Raw genomic sequence first — 27,040 nt, 5'->3', positions numbered from 1 at the left:
TTTAAGGATTTTTGAACCTGATATTCAAAATTAGCCCCCCGCCACTTGATATACATCACTTGTATCTTTAGTTACAAAAATTTTTGATTTTTTTTAAGTGTTTGGATTTTTTTTTAAATTCAGGTAAAAAATGAATACACGTAATATCTTACTAGACCGCTCCTTACCCCACGTGATATTTTGTGATTTTTTGTCACTAAAACTTTTACAAACAGCATTTTCAAACGGCATACTCGTATACTTGTATTAACGTACAGGATACTATTAATAATTTCCCATAAATATTTTATTTGTATCAGAAAACCAGAACATGGAATGATCCCAAATGAGAAATGCAATAAAATTTTTATCCAAAACACTTAGTTTTCACTGATAATATTTTGTATAATTTAATTCAAGAAAAGTTATGTAAATTTCCTATCCAAATTCTTCTTATTTTTCTACTACATCAGGAGGTACCAAGTTCGGCAATGTCCTCAACAATTGACGAAACTGCCCTTTAACCAATTCCCATTGGGAAGTAAATCGTAAATGTATTCCAAACACTTCACAAACCTCCTCAAAGGCTGGATATAAATACGGAAGTAGTGCATGATCTAAAGTTGGGAACAAATGATGTAATCCATGATCGCCAAAACTTGTCAAGACCATAAATAAAGATCCTGTAACTTCATCCCTGTCCATAACAGCATCGAGTTGGAATTTTCCAAAATCTAGGTCTTTTCTATGGGCATCATTGTGGTGATAGATTTCTGGATGGTGGTGAGCTGCGTTGTAACCGATTGCTCCAAAAAAGAAACTAGCAATCATAATAATTGTAAACCAAGTTTTTAGGGTGGAAATTATTGGCAAATTTGACATAATAATCATAGCCAACGGTAATGTATATGGAATCAATTCATGCCATAATGGGGTGAGTAAATGACCTCTTTTGATCGCCGCGTGTATTCTGAAAGGTAAACGAGTTTTAGGAATACGTTGTGAATCTCAGCGACAATTTTAAATTGAGAATATTAATCTAATGAAATACAGTCAAATCGCATATAAAATTTAAAAAATTATGTTTTAAATTTAAAATGTTTGCCAACTTTCAAGGTCTTGATGGAACCACACGTATATTGTTTCAATAAAACTTAATCAGAACTTTCAACTTAATGAGAAAATTTTGTTCTTAATTTTTTATTGAATATTAAAATAAAATAACAGGTCATCAGCAAATAATATGATATAAATTAATTATGTTATCATTCTGTAACAGTCTTATCAAAAATTAAATGATTCTACATCATCTGGTATTTGCCGAAGGTTTATTAGTGTAATTAATTTGTGAGAAAACAGTTTTTAACTCTGCCTGATTTACTATGCAATACTACATACAAATACGTGCTTCATTAACAATATAAAAACAGTAGAACAAACTACTCAGGAAATGTAAAATAGACCTGGTAGGTGGATTTATGCGATATTACCGATATTCAAACAAAAAAATGCAGAGATGTAAGCTTAAACCTTATAAAATTGTTGCCAAATGTTGATAATTAAACTTTACTTGTCGCTTACTTTGTCATCTCAAAATCTATTAATTAATGTATAAACTTAATTAACATGTATTTTAATTTTAGTACAATTAGACATAAAAATATTGATATTGATATTGATATTGATATTGAGTAAAAATGGGGAGTCCTTGGCAAAGCCTAAGCCACGACACAAACAAGTTTGGAACCTATGCTTTATACCATGGCTTCTTAAACTATGTGTTGCGACCCCATTCGCAGTAATATGGAGTCGCAAGTGATTTTAATGCCAAAAATATATATCATTTTATAACATCACGTCTATAGATTTTTGTTGTTTTACAACGAATTCTAAAACAATATATTGATATATGTATATATGTATGTGGTTTCCTAAAAATAATAATTTCTTTTTCTTTTATATTTGTGTGAGATCGTCAACAAACTTGCAATTATAAATGGGGTCGTGAATAAACTCGAAATCATGGCAATTATAAATGGGTCGCGTATGAGAAAGGTTTAAGAAGCCCTGCTTTATACAGTTTTCGAGGTATGTTAATTCTTTCTATGTAAGTTTAAGTTAATATCTTTTTACCTGAAAATATACTGCCCAATATAGATAATAGCATAAACCAATGGCGATATAACACAAGAAACATATTTCATAAAACCTTTATCTTTTGGTTGCCAACACAAAAATGGTTCAGCAGTGCTGCATTCCATATCAACCAAAGTATTCGGATGCAAATGATGGGATAAAACATGAGATATACGCCATTCCCTGAAATTAAATCAAAATTAGAAAAGATAAAGTAAACAATCTGCCAAATATTATTATTAATTTTCAACTTACCTACAACTTAATAACGTTAAATTAAAAGCATACATTCTCCAGTTATTTTTCTGGTGAAAGAAATTATGTGCGGCTACTGATGTCCAAGCTAAAAATAACCCTGCGAGAAATACTAATGGCCAATAAAAAGTCGACAAGATCGAACTAATAAATGTTCCCAAAATAAGAAAATCAATAATTAATTTAGATTTTCTTCTTACTGATTTTGGTACACGTTTGATTTCTTCGCTCATACGTTGTTTCAAAGTTTTATAGAAGCCATCTTCATTAAATGTCAATAACGAGTGACTTGGTATCCTTGCTTCACGTACAAAATATTTTGGTAATAATTTTTCGGCAGTTTTTGTAATGTGATGAGCTTCAAATGCTGCAGTGATATCCATACCCTATAAAAATCAAAAAATATATTAATAAGTTGATTGATTAACTTCTCAAAATAGACTTTTCAGAACATGCAAGTATACATATAATAAATATTATTTACGTATAGTATACCCAAGTAGGTCTAAATAATATAACTAATATTGTCTTTTCAAGACACAAAAGCAATTTGATAAATATGACGCTAGTTTTCTTGAAAAACTGTTGTGTGCATAATTTTTAATAAAATGTTTTGTATATTAGACTTGATCGAATTCCTTGCTCTGGAATGACAGAATCATATTTTTTTCTTTTTAGCATTTTGTAACAAGACAAAAAAAAAAACGTGATAATAATAATGATTTTTTATATTTGTAACAATATTAGATGCATTGATGAGTAACTTATTCAAACTAAAACCATTTGGATTCCGGATATTTTTACATTGGAAAGTTGGTCTGTTATAAAGAATTGTTTCATGTAAGTACATGTCGCATATATCATTTCTAGATAATTGATGGGATATTTATTTGTTAACAGTAAAAGCATTTTTTTAAATTTTAGGATAAAACGGGACAAAGAACTTAAATTCGGGACAAATGATGCTTCCAGAAAATTCCGGGACGTCGAAGACAACTTTGGGACGACTGGTGACTTGGTGATCTTAATATTTAGCGCTTTAGTAAATTGTACTTAATTTAAGACTTATATTACATACCTTATTTTGGTGTATGTGTAAGTATAACATATTAACAAAAAGAGTGTTCGTAAGGTTCACACGCGATTGAAGTAAAACTTATTGTAATTACTTACTTACGGTTTGTCATTGTAATTAGCATTTAGGACTTGAACCTTCATTAGAGAAATAAAGTAATTGCCGCTTATTAAATTCTATTTTCACAACGCCTAAAGAAATATTGTTTTGACAATTTCACTCGTAATGTAATTGTGTTCGAAGAACTTCATGTAATTAAAATTAACATACATTCATTAACCGCTTGTATTTTTTTTTACTTTTTTGGTGGCTATACAATTTAATTTTTTGAGCAGCTGTAATATTTGTCTTGCCTTGCATAGAAATGACTAACAGTTTGGGCGTAACGCAACTTCCGTTGCATTTTTACATATTTACTCCTTAGTCGCGCCTAAAGAAGTTTAATTCACCAATATATTATTAAAATAAATCTAACTATTATTTACTTTCGTATATTCCAGCCATTCTTTGCCACCTGGATGTTTTTCAACAAAACGCGATAAATCATACAATTTGTCATGAATTCTCCATAAGCCTTCTGCGCCTCCATCCAATCTTTGGCCTTCTAACCAATTGTCTGCAGTTCTGGGATGTTTATCCCTTAATGATGGATAGTGAGTGTGAATATCATATTTACCTAAAGCAAAAATTACAGAAAATCTTAACCAACAAATTAAAAATGTAAATATTAAAAATAGCCCTTAAAAAGCCACAAATGACCATTAAATGATTACATAAAAGACAAGTAATACGTTTTTGTTATTTTAATAGTAAATCAATATCACCATCTATTACTAGAATACAAATCTTTTGAAGATTTGATTGATACATAAAAATACAAAGTTGTATGAGGCATAATTTAACACGTGTAAGAGATATATGCATATATATGTGTGTGTATGTGTCTGTCGATAAAAAACTTTGTACACTAAATTGTCACTAATTATTAAAAAAAATCCGCAAAATATACGTGCGTGTTTTCGTGTACATAATATGTTTTATGTAACCTTCATTGATAAGTATATTTTTGTATCAGAAGTCTAAATAATGATTATTAAATTTTAGCAAATCATTACCAATTTATACTTTGCATGATAATAAAATACACACACATACACATGTATATATATATGTATATATATATATATGTATATATATATATATATATATATATATATATATATATATATATATTTATATAAATATGTATACACACATATATTAATAATTTAATATGTCTATGCTAGTTAAATTTCATGTAAAATTCAAATATTTATTGAGATATTATGATACAAAATCATTGAAAATATCACATTTTTTCATTGCATTATACATTTCAATATTCAAATTAACGTCATCATCAGTGAATATTAAACACTCGTATTTTATTTATTTCATGTAATCTATAAACATTGTTAGTACTAACATATGTTTCAGCAATTTCTCAGACATTATAAATTTATTTTGTTATGGTTTAAATATTAATGATAGGTTGTAATATTGAATGAATATTATTATTTTATTGTAATTATCATATATATTAATATATTTGACATAATAGTGTAATGCAAAGTGTAATGCAGAGTGTGTGAAGATCAAGCAAACTAATTATGATTATCAGCCACTAATGATGAAACATGATTATAAGCCGAAACGTTATATTAGTTTAATACGTGTTCATAAATGATACTTTGATTTGTTATTTTTTGTTCAATTGAATATTAATATTGTTCACCTTTACCCATTTTGTACTTTCTCTAAATTCAGTTTTTTATGCACTTTCTCAGAATAACGATTTATTTTTGTTCTTTTCACATTGATAATTACTAATTTTCCATGGTTTTGTTTATAATGTTCACACTAATAATATTAACTTTTAGAATGCATGTGGTTCTATCACAGATTTATCACAAAATAATTCAGTCCAATGTTTACAATATAATATACATATATTTTTTATCAGATAGCGAATATAATCCATTCTTATCGTATTTCGAACTTGAACCTTTCGAATTTGTTACGGTCCGGCGATAATTTCGAAATAAAATTTTTCGAAAATTCAAGTTAAAAAAAATCATAAAATATTCAAAATTTTAAAATATTTGATAATGTTCTTTAACTTTAAATATTTCTAAATTGTGAATAATACAGAACTGCAAGACCTAGCAAAGTTCTGGCGACTTTTAAGCTACAATATACAATACCAATCAACATCAAGAGTTTAAAAATGAACAAAAAATCACAGAAAATAAAATACTGTAAGCAAAACTATATATAATCTGAGGAGTATAATAAAACCAAAAAAGTAAATTTCAGAAGATGTGTTGATACCCATCTATCAAATGCTTTGGTCTTGTCTTTCATAATATTAAATATAAACTTTACATTGCAATAGACATCTTGGTCTTAATGAGTTAATTATTAAAATTTAATACACTAAGGGACAACGTGTTTAGGCAATATATATAAAACAATTATATTTATTATAAGTTTGTTTGAATTACACATCAACTAGAAATAGCATTAATTAGTTCTTAGTGAGAGCAAAAATTTCATTTTCAAAATATGTTTTAGTTGAAAATTTTATCTAAACATCTAAATCTCCATTCTTATTGATTAGGTTTATTATTTACATATATCGAGGAATTTATTCAACTTGCTTTGACAAAATGCCACTTACAACTAGTTCATTATAAGGACCACCTTACAGTAAGATAAGATAGTGAAAAGCAAAAAATAAATAAACATCGATTATAAATACATATTTACTATTTTATTGATTTTTAAAGTTACTTTTATATATGGCACGTAGTGAAAATAAGCTAATTTTATTAATTTATAGCAATCTAATTTTATTAATTTATAGCAAGTAGTAAGATAAGATAAAAAGCTTAATCGAGAATAATCTAAATATTTAAAAATAAAATTTTGATCTTTTGTTCAGAGTTAGTAAAAATAAGCCAGTAAAAATATTTTGCATTTATAAAATTTTTAAAAATAATTTAAATCGAATTATTTTACAGCGGTCAAAATATTTGAAATATCCGCCTCGCCAAAATAATTTATTGTGAATCGATTAATCGATTAATTTTCATTGATAGTTTAATTATTTGATTTAATTCTTTAAGATCTAATTGTTTATGAAGTGCTGATCTTATTATTTCTTCGTCAAAATGTGTCAAAATCACAGTCATCTAATAAAGATACAAATTGTAGTGTCTCCCAAATATGCAATTGATAAGATAAGTAATTATATCTTGCGTGCTGAAAACTTGTTTACATAATCGTTGCGAACAGTCATGATCATAAATTATAGGTTTATCGGTATTGAAAAATACAATGGACACACTTAGTCATAAATATTGAGCGAAATTGAATCAACAATATTTTGTACATCAATCATTTCAATTTAAGCCACCGGGCTAAGAAGAAGTAATGGCTCTAATATTTGATACCGTTTTAAAAGATATTACAGCCACATTAGCTGTAATTTTTGCAATTATTTATATTTATTTCCTAAACGCGTTTTCGTATTGGTCTAGAAGAGGTATACCGACAATTAAGCCAAGTTTTCCATTCGGAAATGTCGCGCCCATGTTCACTTTAAGGAAATCTATGGGTGAAAATGTGACTGATTTATACAATAAAATCAAAGCTCCATTTTTTGGCATGTATGTGTTTGCAACACCGAGATTAGTTATTAAGGATCCACAAATAGTGAAGTTGGTTTTAGTTAAAGATTTTCAACATTTCCAAGATCGTGGAAACGAGATTGACCCGGAGAAAAATGCTTTAGTAGCACATTTGTTCAGTTTAGCAGGCAACCATTGGAAAAACTTAAGGAACGCATTGACACCTGCATTTACTTCTGGAAAATTGAAAATGATGATGAACACAGTTATAAAATGTGGTGAAAATTTGCAAATATACCTCGAAGAAAAGGCTAAAGGTCAGGAAGTTTTGGAATTCAAAGATCTAGCAGCGCGTTACACCACAGATATCATTTCTTCAGTGGCAATGGGAATTGATGTTAATTCCATCAAAAATCCGAATGATGAATTTCGAAATATCGGTAGAAGGATCTTCGATTTTTCCACTACTTGGGAAGCAATAAAGAATATTATGTTTTTCACTTCACCAGAGTACTTGAAGACTCTTAATATATCTGTGGTTAAGCCAGATGTACACGACTTTATGACAAATGTAGTTGAGCAAACGGTCAATTATCGAGAACAAAGTGGTGTCATGAGAAACGATTTCATGCAACTTCTGATTCAATTGAGAAATACTGGCAAAATTAGAGATGATGATGATATGAAAGTGGAGATTCAGAGTAAGTAAACTCTAATAACTTTCGCGCAATATATAAAGATATTAGAATAATACTAAAGAAATTTAACCAAAATTTACTCTAATTAATCGTCGGGCTAAATTCCAATAATAACTTTTGTCACAGTTGTTATAGAACGATTCAAAATGACTCGAGAGGTCGCAAAACCAAAATGAGCAAATTGGATTATATAATGACAATGTAAACCTCTCCGTGGGAAAACTAATTATTCATTTAGTTTTAATTTGAGTTATAGCGATCCATATTTGCTCACTATACACATATATCTATTATTTCTAAAGTACACTAAAAGTTGGAAAAAAATTAGAACAAAAATGTATAAAAAGGATATAAAGGAAAATTTACTGTTTTCCTTGATAATAAGGAAATAATACTGTTTATGATTTCAATAACTCACCATAAGAAAAGGTAGTTTAATGAGCTATTTTAAATTTTTAGAGGAGAAACAAATGTCCCTGGAGGAGATAACTGCAGAGGTGCATCTATTCTTCTTGGCTGGATTTGAAACATCGTCCATAACAATGTCATCCTTCTTCTACGAAATGGCAAGGCATCCAGAAATTATGAAGAAGGCACAAGCCGAAGTTGATTCCTGCGTTGCAAAACATGGAGGATTCACCTATGATGCAATGAACGAAATGAAATACCTGGAAAATTGTATAAATGGTAAGTTAAAAAAAATTGATAATTGAAATGCTTAAAAACAATGATTGGCAAAAATTATAAATTTTTCCATATATTATTGGTGTTTTGCTAAATGCATTGTATTGTTGATTATGATAAGAGTGTAATTGAGATAACAAAGATGACTATTATCGATTTAGTACAATTCCTCTAAATATGTTCCAGAAACTCTTCGCATTTACACTGCCCTACCATTTCTACTACGCCAGTGCTCTATTGACTACAAAATTCCTGGACACGATGCAGTAATTCCTAAAGGAACCAGGGTGCTGATACCATTAATGGGTTTACACAGAGATCCTGAATATTTTCCAGATCCGTTGAAGTACGATCCTGACCGTTTTAGTGATGAAAGAAAAGGATCCATTGTTCCTTATACGTATATCCCTTTTGGTGAAGGAAAACGAGCCTGTATAGGTGAGATAAATTAAAACAATAGACAATAATTGGTAATTGGAAAGAAAATTTAAGCAATATATAAAATAGAAAATAGACATTTTATATGAGTAAAAATAAATTTAATCAATTTTGTTTATCAGTAATTTATGATAAACTTCATGTACGTCCAGTTTAAATGTTAAGACATTACCTGGAGGTAACTCCTTAATGTGAGAGCATCTTCTATTTCTTGAACTTTTGCTTTCAATCTACTGAGTACTACTTTTTCATTTGCTACCTTCTTGGATGCATTTTATTTTCCCAAATCTTCTCCAATACTACACACAACTCCATATTTCTGACTGGCAGCATGTAAAAAAATTAAAATATCATACTCATTACATTTTTTTTGTATAAACATTTATGATTTTAGATTACGAACTATATATCTTTTACACCTCTAGGTATGCGTTTAGGAAAAATGCAAGTAAAAGTTGGTTTAGCAATGGTGCTTCAAAAATACGACATTCTGAAATGTTCCAAAACATCCACAGAGTTTCAACATGATCCAACAACTGCTGGTGTGGTTCACTTAGGAGGAATTTGGCTAAAGGTTGCTCCTCGTAAACAATAAAAAATGATATTAATTTAGAAATAATTTTTATACTAAGAATACTTTATATTTGCTCGTATTTTCAGCAACAAATGCTATATAATTATATAAAATAGAAGAAAAACAACTTGAAAAGTCGTGACGGTATATTTATGTATGAATATTTTTAGCATTATTGTAATTTATCGAATAATAGGTAATGTTTATTTAGACATGAATTATAATATAAATGGATTCGGAAATAATATATGTACAAAAAAACTCATAAATAAATTATAATTATGGCAATCATTTAGATAAGCATTTGTTCTATTTAAAGATATGTCTTTTCAATTGTCTTTAACGATGTAATTATAATCACTGTTCATTAATTTCTGTTAATATAAATGATTGTATGATGACATAATAAATATTTTATCATATATAAGATATGCCATTATGCGATATGAAATCGTTTGGATTCGGCGTAAAAACAACTTTATCAAAATCATGAATAAGCATTATTTATGAAGCGCGTTAACAGTTGATAATCTGTGGTATATTTTTGGCAAAGTAACACGAAAAAATAATTGATATGTACTAGTCGTGTAATTATAATATTTTATTGCGTGAATAAAAGTGAAAAGGTGAAAATGTTCGACTTTATCCAATATGTGTTTGAAGTTTTGGTGGCCGTTCTGGTGTTAGTACTTGCAGCAACTTACGTATATTTCAAACACTCTTTCACATTCTGGGAAAAAAGAAATATTCCATCAATTGCACCAACTTTTCCTTTCGGAAATGTAGAACCTGTGTTTAGATCCAAAAAATCAATGAGTCAAAATATAGCTGATTTATACAACAGCATAAAAGCGCCATTCTTCGGTATTTATGTGTTTTGTATACCCAGATTGGTAGTAAAGGATCCAGAATTGATCAAGTTAATTTTGGTGAAGGACTTCCAATATTTCCAAAACAGGGGCAATGAATTTGACTCAAAATCCAACGCTTTGCAATCGAATTTATTTAGCATATCAGGAGATTCTTGGCAAAAATTAAGAAATGCTCTGTCACCGGCATTTACATCGGGAAAACTTAAAGCTATGATGGAGATTATTATTAGATGCGGTAAAAATTTGCAAGAATTTCTTGAAGAAAAATCCAACAGTAAAGAAGAACTCGAATTCAAAGACTTGGCTGCAAGATACACAACAGATGTAATTTCTTCAGTAGCTTTAGGCAATGAAGTAAACTCAGTGAAAAATCCAAATCACGAATTTCGCGAAATTGGCAGAAAATATTTAATTTACCCACAAGATGGGATGTTGTCATGTCCATTATGTTTTTCATGTCACCTGAAATCCTGAATAAATTTAAATTGGCAAATATAAGTCGTGAAGTTTATGATTTCATGATGAATGTTGTTAGACAAACAGTGACCTTTAGAGAAGAAAATAATATAACAAGACCTGATTTCATGCAACTTTTGATTCAGTTGAGAAATGGTGGTGAAATTACAGATGATGATGACATGAAAATCAAAGTACAAGGTAATAGAATGATATCATAAAAAATGATAGCCAACAAATGTTTTTTGATACCTATACATTTTTGAGTATTTTATAAAAAAATGTATACATTAGGGTGGTCCTTAAAATGGTCATTTTCGAATTTCCTTGCTCCCATGATCTCAAATGGTTCCAAATTGATAAAAAACAATTCTCTGAAAGTTTTGGCTCTTAATATTGTCTTTTAGATAGAGCGCAATTCAATCAAAGTTGTGTATGGAAATAGCATGAACAAATTTTCAAAAATTTTGAGCGTAGAATTTTCAATAAAAATGACACAAATTTTCACTTTTAATTCATTTGTCGCTAAGTTGTACCTAAAAAATTTTTTTTTCATGCTATTGCCATACGAAGTTTGATTGAATTGCGCACTATCTAAAAGTTAATATTAAGAGCTAAAACTTTCAGAAAATTATTTTTCATTAATTTGGAACCATTTGAGCCCTTGGGAGCAAGGAAATTAAAAAATGTCTATATTAAGGACCACCCTAATGTATATGTATGATTCTTACTTGCGATTCTTTCAGGAGAAAAGCAGTTATCCTTGGATGCTATAGCATCAGAAGTGAATTTGTTCTTCTTGGCTGGTTTCGAAACATCTTCTATAACAATGTCATCATTTTTCTATGAAATGGCACAAAACCATGACATCATGCGAAAAGCTCAAGCAGATATTGATGCAAGTGTCGCAAAACATGGAGGTTTTAACTATGAAGCAATGAATGATATGAAATATTTGGAAAATTGCATTAATGGTAAGAAAATTACAAACAAATGTATATGACTGTAGTCTTACCCTAATATATCTATGTTATGATTGAAAATTTGCATTTGCTCTCCATGATAATATATAATTTTGATTCTTTACCAGATTCTGATTCGTACAGGAACTTTAGTTAATAGAAGGCCAAATGCTTTTTAATGCCAAAAGATTGTTTTTATTACAGAAACTCTCCGGATTTATACAACGTTACCATTCCTTGTTCGCGAATGCTCAATAGACTACAAAATTCCTGGACACAACGCATTCATTCCAAAAGGCACCAGAGTATTGATACCGTTAATGGGTCTCCACCGAGATCCAGATCATTTCCCAAACCCAATGAAATTTGATCCAGACCGATTCAGTGATGAGCGTAAAGGTTCCATAAAACCTTATACATATTTTCCTTTTGGAGAAGGAAAAAGGGCATGCATTGGTAATAAAGAATTACATCAAAATAATAATATTGTTATGAAATATGTTATAGAATTTTACTTTTAGGCATGCGTTTGGGAAAAATGCAAGTGAAAATGGGATTGGCAATGGTGCTTCACAAATTTGATATTTTGAAATGTTCTAAAACATCAGAAGAATTCCAGCATGATCCTACTACTGCGGGTGTTGTACATTTAGGTGGAATCTGGCTGAAAGTAGCTAAACGAAAAGTTTAATGAGTAATAGATAATTAGTATCAAAATTCGTCTAGTTTATACTCACCGAGAAAACATTGATTCTTAATTAAAATATTTTAAAATGCGCAAATCACGTAGATGATTTGCACTTCAGTCAGTTGATGGTCAAAATTTTGAGCCATTTTGAGCCGAATTTCTTTCATGTTATTTTCTTTCCGTCGTTAATCAAGTCCATTATTATTTATAGTCGGACTTTTCACTTGACGTTGTTATTTCAAAAAAGATTCCACCTCAGTTTTGTGTTCATTTTTAACTTCTTCACTGTATTTGCATATATTCAACTATGTTGGTACATTTAATCTTAGTCAGGATATTTTTGTCTTAATCCAGGATATTTTAGTCCTGATGTATTATTATTATAAGTAGTTTAATACTAACTTATATAAATAAGAATTCCAAACTCTTCTATAACATATTATAATTATTATAAAAAAAATTAATTGAGTAGCTAAAATCGAATAATACGAACAAAAAAACTCGATTGAAATATCGATTGATAATTGCAGAACTGATATCACTGAGCTAATATTTTGACTCAGGAATAATTACATTTGCATATTAAGTAAAAATGCAAATTTCGCCAAACATTAATTATTTTTAAAATTTTTAGTAATAAGGTGCAGTATAGCATTTTATGAAATATTTATTTGTAAATTCGATGTATTTCTAAATACATAATTATAGATAATTAATTTTGTAAATAAAAATCAGTTGTATCCAACGTATTTATTTAAAGTGATAACCTTTTAGTCGTTAGTAAAACTTATCTCTAACAGATTGTACCAAAATAATTGTGCTGGTCATTTAATAATATTGTCACATCATCGTTCATAACAAATCCACTACGAGTTTGAATTTTTGTGTACTAACATAAACTTGTATTAATTCTAATTGGTGTAAAATTATAATAAACATTTCAGTTACTAAAAGAAGCCAAAACTTCAAAATGATATTCTTAAATAATGTATTAACAGTAATTATTGCAATAATTGTAATAATTATTACAGTAATTTATAGTTATTTTTTGTATTCATTTACTTATTGGAAAAGAAAGGATGTACCATACATCCAACCTTCTTTTCCATTTGGTAACATAAGTGCAATGTTTTTCCGAAAACAGTCAATGAGCCAAGTGATGTCAAACTTATACAACAGTGTCCAAAAACCATTTTTTGGTATATATGTATTCCTTTTCCCACGATTGGTGGTAAAAGATCCCGAGTTAATAAAAATGATAATGGTAAAAGATTTTCAGAACTTCCAAAACAGAGGAAATGAGTTTGATCCCAAAACAAATGCTTTGGCATCGAATTTATTTAGTTTATCTGGTGAGGCTTGGGTAAAATTGAGGAATGTTCTATCACCAGCTTTTACATCTGGAAAACTGAAAGTTATGATGGAAACGATCACAAAATGCGGAGAACAACTTCAAGAACATTTATCAGAAAAGGCAAAGAACAGTGAAGTAGTTGAATTTAAGGATTTGGCAGCAAGATACACGACTGATATAATTGCATCAGTAGCTTTTGGAATAGACGTAAACTCTGTAAAAAATCCTGACGACGAATTTCGACAAATTGGTAAAAAGATCTTCCAAGTATCCAATTATAAAGACTTTATCGTGAAGTTATTGTTCCACAATTGCCCGGAATTGATAAATTTATTAAGAATTTCAATTATTAATGCTGATGTGTACAAATTTATAATGAATATTGTACAACAGATTGTGACTCTTAGAGAGAAAAAAGGAGTAGTGAGAAATGATTTTATGCAGATGCTCATACAGTTACGGAATTCAGGAAAAGTTAATGAAGATGATGGCATGAAAGTTAAAATCAAAGGTAGGTAAACTTATTTTTTTTAATAATAATATTTAACGATCCAGTTGTGGAAAAGTGGAAAAAATGCAGATTAGTTGCTGGTTGCTCCCAACCTCGCCTAGATCGGTATCAAGCAGTATGACGCTGGACATCACTAATCACCACGATCATAAGTCATATTAGTAAAAGCTACTATAAAATAATTTACATTTCAGATGCAAAGCTTTTATCGATTGAAGCAATTGCTGCTGAAGCTCGCTTATTCCTTGCAGCAGGTTTTGAAACATCTTCAATGACAATGTCTTCATTTTTTTATGAAATTTCCCAAAACCCATACATTATGAAAAAAGTCCAGAATGAAATCGATACTTGTGTTAAAAGGTATGGTGGTTTTACATATGAAGCCCTGAACGATATGAAGTATCTGGAAAATTGCATAAGCGGTAATCAGCACTAACACCTAATTAACCATCAATACAAATAATTTACCCAATATCAAATTAATTCTCTCATTCTATTTTTAATAGAAACATTACGTCTGTATCCTGTTTTGCTTTCACTGACAAGGGAGTGTTTAACTGACTACAAAATTCCTGGAAGCAAAACAGTAATTCCGAAAGGTACCAGGGTATTGATTCCGCTATTGGGATTGCAAAGGGATCCTAAATATTTTTCAAATCCTGAAAAGTTTGATCCTGATCGATTCAGTGATGATCGCAAAGATTCAATTACACCATACACATACATGCCATTTGGTGAAGGAAGAAGGGCCTGCATAGGTAAATATATATATAGTCATATGGTATACATTTTGGGATTAAAATTTTTAATCATGAAAAAAAAATGAATTAGAAGTAAGAATAAATCAAAAATAATAGAAGTAAGAATACATCAAAAATAATATTTAATAGCAAGCAACGACTCTATTTTTACGAATCAATTGAATGCAGATGAAATTTAAAGTAATTCACAAATAGTGATAGTTCTAAAAGAAAAAATTATAAACTACTTTACCTCTAATTAAATCCTATTCATCATGGAATCAAGATTAATTTTGCAGCAAAATAATTATTTAATTGATGAAGTTGAAACTCAAATTATTCCATGATGAATAAATATTATAAAACAACCCACATAGATTTATTTAGATTTTAAGTGGTTTATAATTATTCTTATGTGTCATAATATTTGAGTTCACAAATACTATACAGATGGCGCAAGAATTTACTTAATGACGTATGTTAATAACAAATATAAGAAACTTTCAATTGGCGTGCGCTCTATCTAAATGTTTATATTAAGAGCTAATACTATTAGAGATTTATTTTTTATGCATTTGGAAGCGTTGGCGCCCTTGGAAGCAAAGAAATTCGAAAATGTCTTTGTTAAGGACCGCCCTAATATATAGAGATCTACAGACTTACATTTCTGATTCCATGATGTTGTTGTTTTATCCATTAGTAAACACATGCAATAATTAAATTATACATACATAAAAAGGAAAAAAATCTACATTTAATAAAGCTTATCAATTTTCAGCACTTGCTATTTAAAAATTAACTTTTCTTTTGTAGGTATGCGATTGGCAAAATTGCAAATGAAAGTTGGATTGGCTATGACATTATATAAATTTGATATTTTGAAAAGTGCAAAAACTTCGCAGGAAATTCGACACGATCCAGAATCATCAGGAGTTTCACTTTTGGGTGGAATTTGGCTTCAAGTTGCACACCGAAAATAAAAATTACTGTTTTCATCATCAATAATAATAATCTATTTGAGTTCATTTCCAAATGACGAATTTCTTATAACCTAGTTTTATAGATAAGTATATATTTTTTTAATTTTATAATATTTTTATATATTTAAAAACTAGTGGTGTATGGCATCGTGCCTTAAGGCAAATTGCTGGAACTTTCGAGGAATATTAAATGTTTTTAAATTAATTATTATAAATACTGTAACATTGTCTAATATTCATAAGAATTATATGAACTGAATCACAAAGTTAAAATTATTTATTTGTAGTATATAAGTAAGCTTTAGAACTAGCCATTATTAAAATTAAAATCTGAATTATTTTCGATATACAAAAAAAAATTTTTTTGAAAAAAAAAAATATATTATTTTCCGAAAACAATTGAATTTAAAAATACCTGGCCAAATTATTCAAATTGATATAAAATTCATTTATAATATGATAATAATTTCTGCGCTGAATGAAGATGATAGTGAACAAAATAAACGCCCAAAATATTTCCAAAATAGTTTTATTACAAATCACGAATTTTTATTATAATATTCTATCATTAAATTAGTTGAACTATTAAATTTAATTTAAACTACATGATTATCAACAAGTTAAGTTATTATACTACACTTATATTAATATTAATATAATATTAATAGACTTTGTGGATGTCTTAACAACGTGCGCAGAAATATTTAATACTTTTAATAATACTAAAGTTGATCAAAATCACAGAAATCTAGATAGAAGAAATATTTGAAGTACTAAATTAGTTATTTACAGTTTTAGCTCTAAAATTTTATTTTAATAATTGTAGTATAATTGATACCATCTTTTGGGCCACGAGAATTATATATTTACAAAATTTTAAATATTTTAGGCCTATCGGATGAAACATTTCTATAAAAATTATCTCTGGACCTATTATATTTAAGTTTTGAGCTGCAAAACTTTTTGAAGTCTATGTATTTTTATTTTTTTTGTAATTATTATATAAATGTAAAATTGTCTTTTTATGGTCAATCAGAAAAACATATATTATTTTTAAACAATTTGTTACTGGTATGTCGCATTTGTATCAAATTATATTAACATAGAATTGTCTGAGGTATTTTTATATGAGTTACCTACAACCTTGTAACCATTTTGAAATCCCATTTATATTTCTTAAAAAATTTCTTATTCTAAATACTGCTCTATGAAATACAGTTTCCCAAAAATTGTTTATAATAATCCAAAATTTTCCAAACTTACAATCGTTGTGCAAATTTCTGAGATGATTTTTAGTTCAGTTTTATCCGAACAGAAATTGAAATTTTTACAAAACAGTGCCTACAAAAATGATCTTATGCTATATTTTTATAACAAAATAAACTTCATCATAAGTTTAGTAACTTTACAATATTGTCTATATTATTTATATACATTATATGTTCATATGTACAAACCGTTATAAAGGTTCATATCACAAGTTTCGATTTTATTTTACTTGGTTCTTTTGTAAAAAATATTTATGGTTACTGGTCAAAAATAAATAAATAGTCTTAATTAATACTAACTTCTACAAGTTTTAATGAGTAGATTTTTTTTAAATTTAATATTTTTTACACAGCTTTTGGCCAAATGATTTTGTTTCACGACGAGTTTTCATTGCATCAGAACAATATGAAAATTTAATTGATAAAAATCAATTTTATATTTAAAAAAACGCCATGTTGTTTTAATACTAACTAATTAAACCGGATTAATTTGATTTTTCAAACAAAGTTCCATGTCTTTTTGTTCAAATTTTAGTTATGCCTTTTCTTAAATCATGTGAAACCAAAATATGGTAGTAATGTATTTTGCATTATTTATCCCTAAATAATGAGAATAAATTTTATTTTATTTTATAAAATTGAAAAGCACCGTATTTCAATTCAATATTTTGTAGGTTACAATAACACTTCTAACAAGGAGAACCTCATGAGTTTTCTTCTGAGATTTTGATAAAACTTCTCATGGCGATGGAGATGATAGTCAAATCGCAACCCTTGAAATATTATAGGCTTATGAGGCAAGGTTTAATTATGAAAAATTTTAAGGTGTACGGTTTCACTATCAACTCTATATCCATGCCAAATTTCTTCGAAATCTCAGAAGAGTAAAGCTGAGGATCTCCATGTAAGTCATGAATATTGACAAACCGTTCCTCTTACTTAATGTAAAAAAAACACGAGATTTAGATAAACTAGAAATGAAATTTTACCAACATTAATTTAACGAAAAACCATTTAACAACAATAATAACGAAATATTAATGGTTGAGAAATAAATATCCAATAAATATATTTAAATGTGGATTATCTGAAACTGAATCCTTTACAATACTTTATGAGTCTGACCGACAAACTTTAAATTTACCTATCAAAATATCATTATGTAATTCTTTAAGATATTTACAATAGTGCCTTTTAAATTAAATTTATATTTGTTAACAATTGTGACCTTAATAATAATTCTATAAACAATTAAATGATCAATTTAATCATAAATGACACTTATGTATGATTAACGTGGTAAATTAAGTACCATGAACTATATTGCTTATATATAAATATCTAAATGATGATATCTGATATTTGTACATCATCATACAAAATATCAATATGTGTAATGTTTTATCCATATTTGCAGATAATTTATAAAACTAGATTTGTTTTAAATATATTATCACAAATCTAAAATGTCCACCTTTAACAAGTTTCATTTTTTATTTTCATTTAACAATTAGACGACTTTTCTAACAGTAATTAAATAATTTTTTATACAAGCATATATTGAATTATTAAAAAAAAACTAATTTATATTTAAAAAAATAGTGAGGGTTCCATACGTTTCGATACACAATTGACTATGTTGAGATGTTATGTGCTGATCTTATTATTTCTTCGTCAAAATGTGTCAAAATCACAGTCATCTAATAAAGATACAAATTGTAGTGTCTCCCAAATATGCAATTGATAAGATAAGTAATTATATCTTGCGTGCTGAAAACTTGTTTACATAATCGTTGCGAACAGTCATGATCATAAATTATAGGTTTATCGGTATTGAAAAATACAATGGACACACTTAGTCATAAATATTGAGCGAAATTGAATCAACAATATTTTGTACATCAATCATTTCAATTTAAGCCACCGGGCTAAGAAGAAGTAATGGCTCTAATATTTGATACCGTTTTAAAAGATATTACAGCCACATTAGCTGTAATTTTTGCAATTATTTATATTTATTTCCTAAACGCGTTTTCGTATTGGTCTAGAAGAGGTATACCGACAATTAAGCCAAGTTTTCCATTCGGAAATGTCGCGCCCATGTTCACTTTAAGGAAATCTATGGGTGAAAATGTGACTGATTTATACAATAAAATCAAAGCTCCATTTTTTGGAATGTATGTGTTTGCAACACCGAGATTAGTTATTAAGGATCCACAAATAGTGAAGTTGGTTTTAGTTAAAGATTTTCAACATTTCCAAGATCGTGGAAACGAGATTGACCCGGAGAAAAATGCTTTAGTAGCACATTTGTTCAGTTAGCAGGCAACCACTGGAAAAACTTAAGGAACGCATTGACACCTGCATTTACTTCTGGAAAATTGAAAATGATGATGAACACAGTTATAAAATGTGGTGAAAATTTGCAAATATACCTCGAAGAAAAGGCTAAAGGTCAGGAAGTTTTGGAATTCAAAGATCTAGCAGCGCGTTACACCACAGATATCATTTCTTCAGTGGCAATGGGAATTGATGTTAATTCCATCAAAAATCCGAATGATGAATTTCGAAATATCGGTAGAAGGATCTTCGATTTTCCGACTACTTGGGAAGCAATAAGAATATTATGTTTTTCACTCACCAGAGTACTTGAAGACTCTTAATATATCTGTGGTTAAGCCAGATGTACACGACTTTATGACAAATGTAGTTGAGCAAACTGGTCAATTATCGAGAACAAAGTGGTGTCATGAGAAACGATTTCATGCAACTTCTGATTCAATTGAGAAATACTGGCAAAATTAGAGATGATGATGATATGAAAGTGGAGATTCAGAGTAAGTAAACTCTAATAACTTCGCGCAATATATAAAGATATTAGAATAATACTAAAGAAATTTAACCAAATTTACTCTAATTATCGTCGGGCTAAATTCCAATAATAACTTTTGTCACAGTTGTTATAGAACGATTCAAATGACTCGAGAGGTCGCAAACCAAATGAGCAAATGGATTATATAATGACAATGTAAACCTCTCCGTGGGAAAACTAATTATTTATTTAGTTTAATTTGAGTTATAGCGATCCATATTGCTCACTATACACATATATCTATTATTTCTAAAGTACACTAAAAGTTGGAAAAAAATTAGAACAAAAATGTATAAAAAGGTATAAAGGAAAATTTATGTTTTCCTTGATAATAGGAAATAATACTGTTATGATTTCAATAACTCACCATAAGAAAAGGTAGTTAATGAGCTATTTTAAATTTTAGAGGAGAAACAAATGTCCCTGGGGAGATAACTGCAGAGGTGCATCTATTCTTCTTGGCTGGATTTGAAACATCGTCCATAACAATGTCATCCTTCTTCTACGAAATGGCAAGGCATCCAGAAATTATGAAGAAGGCACAAGCCGAAGTTGATTCCTGCGTTGCAAAACATGGAGGATTCACCTATGATGCAATGAACGAAATGAAATACCTGGAAAATTGTATAAATGGTAAGTAAAAAAAATTGATAATTGAAATGCTTAAAAACAATGATTGGCAAAATTATAAATTTTCCATATTATTATTGGTGTTTTGCTAAATGCATTGTATTGTTGATTATGATAAGAGTGTAATTGAGATAACAAAGATGACTATTATCGATTTAGTACAATTCCTCTAAATATGTTCCAGAAACTCTTCGCATTTACACTGCCCTACCATTTCTACTACGCCAGTGCTCTATTGACTACAAAATTCCTGGACACGATGCAGTAATTCCTAAAGGAACCAGGGTGCTGATACCATTAATGGGTTACACAGAGATCCTGAATATTTTCCAGATCCGTTGAAGTACGATCCTGACCGTTTTAGTGATGAAAGAAAAGGATCCATTGTTCCTTATACGTATATCCCTTTTGGTGAAGGAAAACGAGCCTGTATAGGTAAGATAAATTAAAACAATAGACAATAATTGGTAATTGGAAAGAAAATTTAAGCAATATATAAAATAGAAAATAGACATTTTATATGAGTAAAAATAAATTTAATCAATTTTGTTTATCAGTAATTTATGATAAACTTCATGTACGTCCAGTTTAAATGTTAAGACATTACCTGGAGGTAACTCCTTAATGTGAGAGCATCTTCTATTTCTTGAACTTTTGCTTTCAATCTACTGAGTACTACTTTTTCATTTGCTACCTTCTTGGATCCATTTTATTTTCCCAAATTTTCTCCAATACTATACACACTCCATATTTGTGACTAGCAGCTTGTAAAAAAATTAAAATATCATACTCATTACATTTTTTTTGTATAAACATTTATGATTTTAGATTACGAACTATATATCTTTACACCTCTAGGTATGCGTTAGGAAAAATGCAAGTAAAAGTTGGTTTAGCAATGGTGCTTCAAAAATACGACATTCTGAAATGTTCCAAAACATCCACAGAGTTTCAACATGATCCAACAACTGCTGGTGTGGTTCACTTAGGAGGAATTTGGCTAAAGGTTGCTCCTCGTAAACAATAAAAAATGATATTAATTTAGAAATAATTTTTATACTAAGAATACTTTATATTTGCTCGTATTTTCAGCAACAAATGCTATATAATTATATAAAATAGAAGAAAAACAACTTGAAAAGTCGTGACGGTATATTTATGTATGAATATTTTTAGCATTATTGTAATTTATCGAATAATAGGTAATGTTTATTTAGACATGAATTATAATATAAATGGATTCGGAAATAATATATGTACAAAAAACTCATAAATAAATTATAATTATGGCAATCATTTAGATAAGCATTTGTTCTATTAAAGATATGTCTTTTCAATTGTCTTTAACGATGTAATTATAATCACTGTTCATTAATTTCTGTTAATATAAATGATTGTATGATGACATAATAAATATTTTATCATATATAAGATATGCCATTATGCGATATGAAATCGTTTGGATTCGGCGTAAAAAACAACTTTATCAAAATCATGAATAAGCATTATTTATGAAGCGCGTTAACAGTTGATAATCTGTGGTATATTTTTGGCAAAGTAACACGAAAAAATAATTGATATGTACTAGTCGTGTAATTATAATATTTTATTGCGTGAATAAAAGTGAAAAGGTGAAAATGTTCGACTTTATCCAATATGTGTTTGAAGTTTTGGTGGCCGTTCTGGTGTTAGTACTTGCAGCAACTTACGTATATTTCAAACACTCTTTCACATTCTGGGAAAAAAGAAATATTCCATCAATTGCACCAACTTTTCCTTTCGGAAATGTAGAACCTGTGTTTAGATCCAAAAAATCAATGAGTCAAAATATAGCTGATTTATACAACAGCATAAAAGCGCCATTCTTCGGTATTTATGTGTTTTGTATACCCAGATTGGTAGTAAAGGATCCAGAATTGATCAAGTTAATTTTGGTGAAGGACTTCCAATATTTCCAAAACAGGGGCAATGAATTTGACTCAAAATCCAACGCTTTGCAATCGAATTTATTTAGCATATCAGGAGATTCTTGGCAAAAATTAAGAAATGCTCTGTCACCGGCATTTACATCGGGAAAACTTAAAGCTATGATGGAGATTATTATTAGATGCGGTAAAAATTTGCAAGAATTTCTTGAAGAAAAATCCAACAGTAAAGAAGAACTCGAATTCAAAGACTTGGCTGCAAGATACACAACAGATGTAATTTCTTCAGTAGCTTTAGGCAATGAAGTAAACTCAGTGAAAAATCCAAATCACGAATTTCGCGAAATTGGCAGAAAAATATTTAATTTACCCACAAGATGGGATGTTGTCATGTCCATTATGTTTTTCATGTCACCTGAAATCCTGAATAAATTTAAATTGGCAAATATAAGTCGTGAAGTTTATGATTTCATGATGAATGTTGTTAGACAAACAGTGACCTTTAGAGAAGAAAATAATATAACAAGACCTGATTTCATGCAACTTTTGATTCAGTTGAGAAATGGTGGTGAAATTACAGATGATGATGACATGAAAATCAAAGTACAAGGTAATAGAATGATATCATAAAAATGATAGCCAACAAATGTTTTTTTGATACCTATACATTTTTGAGTATTTTATAAAAAAATGTATACATTAGGGTGGTCCTTAAAATGGTCATTTTCGAATTTCCTTGCTCCCATGATCTCAAATGGTTCCAAATTGATAAAAAACAATTCTCTGAAAGTTTTGGCTCTTAATATTGTCTTTTAGATAGAGCGCAATTCAATCAAAGTTGTGTATGGAAATAGCATGAACAAATTTTCAAAAATTTTGAGCGTAGAATTTTCAATAAAAATGACACAAATTTTCACTTTTAATTCATTTGTCGCTAAGTTGTACCTAAAAAATTTTTTTTTCATGCTATTGCCATACGAAGTTTGATTGAATTGCGCACTATCTAAAAGTTAATATTAAGAGCTAAAACTTTCAGAAAATTATTTTTCATTAATTTGGAACCATTTGAGCCCTTGGGAGCAAGGAAATTAAAAATGTCTATATTAAGGACCACCCTAATGTATATGTATGATTCTTACTTGCGATTCTTTCAGGAGAAAAGCAGTTATCCTTGGATGCTATAGCATCAGAAGTGAATTTGTTCTTCTTGGCTGGTTTCGAAACATCTTCTATAACAATGTCATCATTTTTCTATGAAATGGCACAAAACCATGACATCATGCGAAAAGCTCAAGCAGATATTGATGCAAGTGTCGCAAAACATGGAGGTTTTAACTATGAAGCAATGAATGATATGAAATATTTGGAAAATTGCATTAATGGTAAGAAAATTACAAACAAATGTATATGACTGTAGTCTTACCCTAATATATCTATGTTATGATTGAAAATTTGCATTTGCTCTCCATGATAATATATAATTTTGATTCTTTACCAGATTCTGATTCGTACAGGAACTTTAGTTAATAGAAGGCCAAATGCTTTTTAATGCCAAAAGATTGTTTTTATTACAGAAACTCTCCGGATTTATACAACGTTACCATTCCTTGTTCGCGAATGCTCAATAGACTACAAAATTCCTGGACACAACGCATTCATTCCAAAAGGCACCAGAGTATTGATACCGTTAATGGGTCTCCACCGAGATCCAGATCATTTCCCAAACCCAATGAAATTTGATCCAGACCGATTCAGTGATGAGCGTAAAGGTTCCATAAAACCTTATACATATTTTCCTTTTGGAGAAGGAAAAAGGGCATGCATTGGTAATAAAGAATTACATCAAAATAATAATATTGTTATGAAATATGTTATAGAATTTTACTTTTAGGCATGCGTTTGGGAAAAATGCAAGTGAAAATGGGATTGGCAATGGTGCTTCACAAATTTGATATTTTGAAATGTTCTAAAACATCAGAAGAATTCCAGCATGATCCTACTACTGCGGGTGTTGTACATTTAGGTGGAATCTGGCTGAAAGTAGCTAAACGAAAAGTTTAATGAGTAATAGATAATTAGTATCAAAATTCGTCTAGTTTATACTCACCGAGAAAACATTGATTCTTAATTAAAAATATTTTAAAATGCGCAAATCACGTAGATGATTTGCACTTCAGTCAGTTGATGGTCAAAATTTTGAGCCATTTTGAGCCGAATTTCTTTCATGTTATTTTCTTTCCGTCGTTAATCAAGTCCATTATTATTTATAGTCGGACTTTTCACTTGACGTTGTTATTTCAAAAAAAGATTCCACCTCAGTTTTGTGTTCATTTTTAACTTCTTCACTGTATTTGCATATATTCAACTATGTTGGTACATTTAATCTTAGTCAGGATATTTTGTCTTAATCCAGGATATTTTAGTCCTGATGTATTATTATTATAAGTAGTTTAATACTAACTTATATAAATAAGAATTCCAAACTCTTCTATAACATATTATAATTATTATAAAAAAAAATTAATTGAGTAGCTAAAATCGAATAATACGAACAAAAAAACTCGATTGAAATATCGATTGATAATTGCAGAACTGATATCACTGAGCTAATATTTTGACTCAGGAATAATTACATTTGCATATTAAGTAAAAATGCAAATTTCGCCAAACATTAATTATTTTTAAAATTTTTAGTAATAAGGTGCAGTATAGCATTTTATGAAATATTTATTTGTAAATTCGATGTATTTCTAAATACATAATTATAGATAATTAATTTGTAAATAAAAATCAGTTGTATCCAACGTATTTATTTAAAGTGATAACCTTTTAGTCGTTAGTAAAACTTATCTCTAACAGATTGTACCAAAATAATTGTGCTGGTCATTTAATAATATTGTCACATCATCGTTCATAACAAATCCACTACGAGTTTGAATTTTTGTGTACTAACATAAACTTGTATTAATTCTAATTGGTGTAAAATTATAATAAACATTTCAGTTACTAAAAGAAGCCAAAACTTCAAAATGATATTCTTAAATAATGTATTAACAGTAATTATTGCAATAATTGTAATAATTATTACAGTAATTTATAGTTATTTTTTGTATTCATTTACTTATTGGAAAAGAAAGGATGTACCATACATCCAACCTTCTTTTCCATTTGGTAACATAAGTGCAATGTTTTTCCGAAAACAGTCAATGAGCCAAGTGATGTCAAACTTATACAACAGTGTCCAAAAACCATTTTTTGGTATATATGTATTCCTTTTCCCACGATTGGTGGTAAAAGATCCCGAGTTAATAAAAATGATAATGGTAAAAGATTTTCAGAACTTCCAAAACAGAGGAAATGAGTTTGATCCCAAAACAAATGCTTTGGCATCGAATTTATTTAGTTTATCTGGTGAGGCTTGGGTAAAATTGAGGAATGTTCTATCACCAGCTTTTACATCTGGAAAACTGAAAGTTATGATGGAAACGATCACAAAATGCGGAGAACAACTTCAAGAACATTTATCAGAAAAGGCAAAGAACAGTGAAGTAGTTGAATTTAAGGATTTGGCAGCAAGATACACGACTGATATAATTGCATCAGTAGCTTTTGGAATAGACGTAAACTCTGTAAAAAATCCTGACGACGAATTTCGACAAATTGGTAAAAAGATCTTCCAAGTATCCAATTATAAAGACTTTATCGTGAAGTTATTGTTCCACAATTGCCCGGAATTGATAAATTTATTAAGAATTTCAATTATTAATGCTGATGTGTACAAATTTATAATGATATTGTACAACAGATTGTGACTCTTAGAGAGAAAAAAGGAGTAGTGAGAAATGATTTTATGCAGATGCTCATACAGTTACGGAATTCAGGAAAAGTTATGAAGATGATGGCATGAAAGTTAAAATCAAAGGTAGGTAAACTTTTTTTTAATAATAATATTTAACGATCCAGTTGTGGAAAAGTGGAAAAAATGCAGATTAGTTGCTGGTTGCTCCCAACCTCGCCTAGATCGGTATCAAGCAGTATGACGCTGGACATCACTAATCACCACGATCATAAGTCATATTAGTAAAAGCTACTATAAAATAATTTACATTTCAGATGCAAAGCTTTTATCGATTGAAGCAATTGCTGCTGAAGCTCGCTTATTCCTTGCAGCAGGTTTTGAAACATCTTCAATGACAATGTCTTCATTTTTTTATGAAATTTCCCAAAACCCATACATTATGAAAAAAGTCCAGAATGAAATCGATACTTGTG

General features: G+C 29.0%; 3 protein-coding genes and 2 pseudogenes across 3 annotated transcripts; 4 read left to right on the top strand and 1 right to left on the bottom strand.

Annotated features, from left to right (window-relative positions):
* Positions 1-432: 432 nt before the first annotated feature.
* LOC113365473 (cytochrome b5-related protein-like) lies at positions 433-5,257 on the bottom strand. The gene is made up of 5 exons (XM_026607023.1): positions 5,220-5,257; positions 3,931-4,121; positions 2,371-2,756; positions 2,113-2,298; positions 433-949 (listed from the first exon to the last, which is right to left on the bottom strand). Exons 1-5 carry the CDS (start codon positions 5,227-5,229, stop codon positions 433-435), a joined length of 1,290 nt encoding a protein of 429 aa, XP_026462808.1. The 5' UTR covers positions 5,230-5,257.
* A 1,647-nt stretch (positions 5,258-6,904) lies between these two features.
* Positions 6,905-12,537, top strand: LOC113365471. The gene is given in 9 exon segments (XM_026607022.1): positions 6,905-7,821; positions 8,257-8,501; positions 8,685-8,936; positions 9,362-9,520; positions 10,087-10,782; positions 10,785-11,039; positions 11,585-11,812; positions 12,005-12,256; positions 12,322-12,537. Coding segments are annotated over 9 exon segments (3,159 nt in total). The 5' UTR covers positions 6,905-6,919; the 3' UTR covers positions 12,492-12,537.
* A 963-nt stretch (positions 12,538-13,500) lies between these two features.
* On the top strand, positions 13,501-16,073 carry LOC113365469 (cytochrome P450 6k1-like; the record flags this gene model as incomplete). Its single annotated transcript, XM_026607021.1, has 4 exons — positions 13,501-14,353; positions 14,548-14,775; positions 14,860-15,111; positions 15,907-16,073. Coding segments are annotated over 4 exons (1,500 nt in total), but the record flags the coding sequence as incomplete, so codon positions are not given.
* A 3,194-nt stretch (positions 16,074-19,267) lies between these two features.
* On the top strand, positions 19,268-25,077 carry LOC113365468 (annotated as a pseudogene).
* A 720-nt stretch (positions 25,078-25,797) lies between these two features.
* LOC113365474 lies at positions 25,798-27,030 on the top strand (annotated as a pseudogene).
* Positions 27,031-27,040: the final 10 nt, after the last annotated feature.

Source organism: Ctenocephalides felis, unplaced genomic scaffold (genome assembly GCF_003426905.1).
Source record: "Ctenocephalides felis isolate EL2017-DRISC unplaced genomic scaffold, ASM342690v1 CF-g0.4_SCAFFOLD_01036, whole genome shotgun sequence".
NCBI classification, from domain to species: domain Eukaryota; kingdom Metazoa; phylum Arthropoda; class Insecta; order Siphonaptera; family Pulicidae; genus Ctenocephalides; species Ctenocephalides felis.
The sequence above is the reverse complement of the archived record's forward strand: the minus strand, read 5'-3'. Positions and strand labels throughout refer to the sequence as shown.

Excerpts from the sequence above, each read along its gene's own strand:
- LOC113365473 (XM_026607023.1), bottom strand. Across the intron at positions 2,757-3,930 it reads AATGGCTGGAATATACGAAA|GGTATGGATATCACTGCAGC; the intron begins GTAAATAATAGT and ends TGATTTTTATAG. Across the intron at positions 2,299-2,370 it reads TTAACGTTATTAAGTTGTAG|GGAATGGCGTATATCTCATG; the intron begins GTAAGTTGAAAA and ends ATTTAATTTCAG.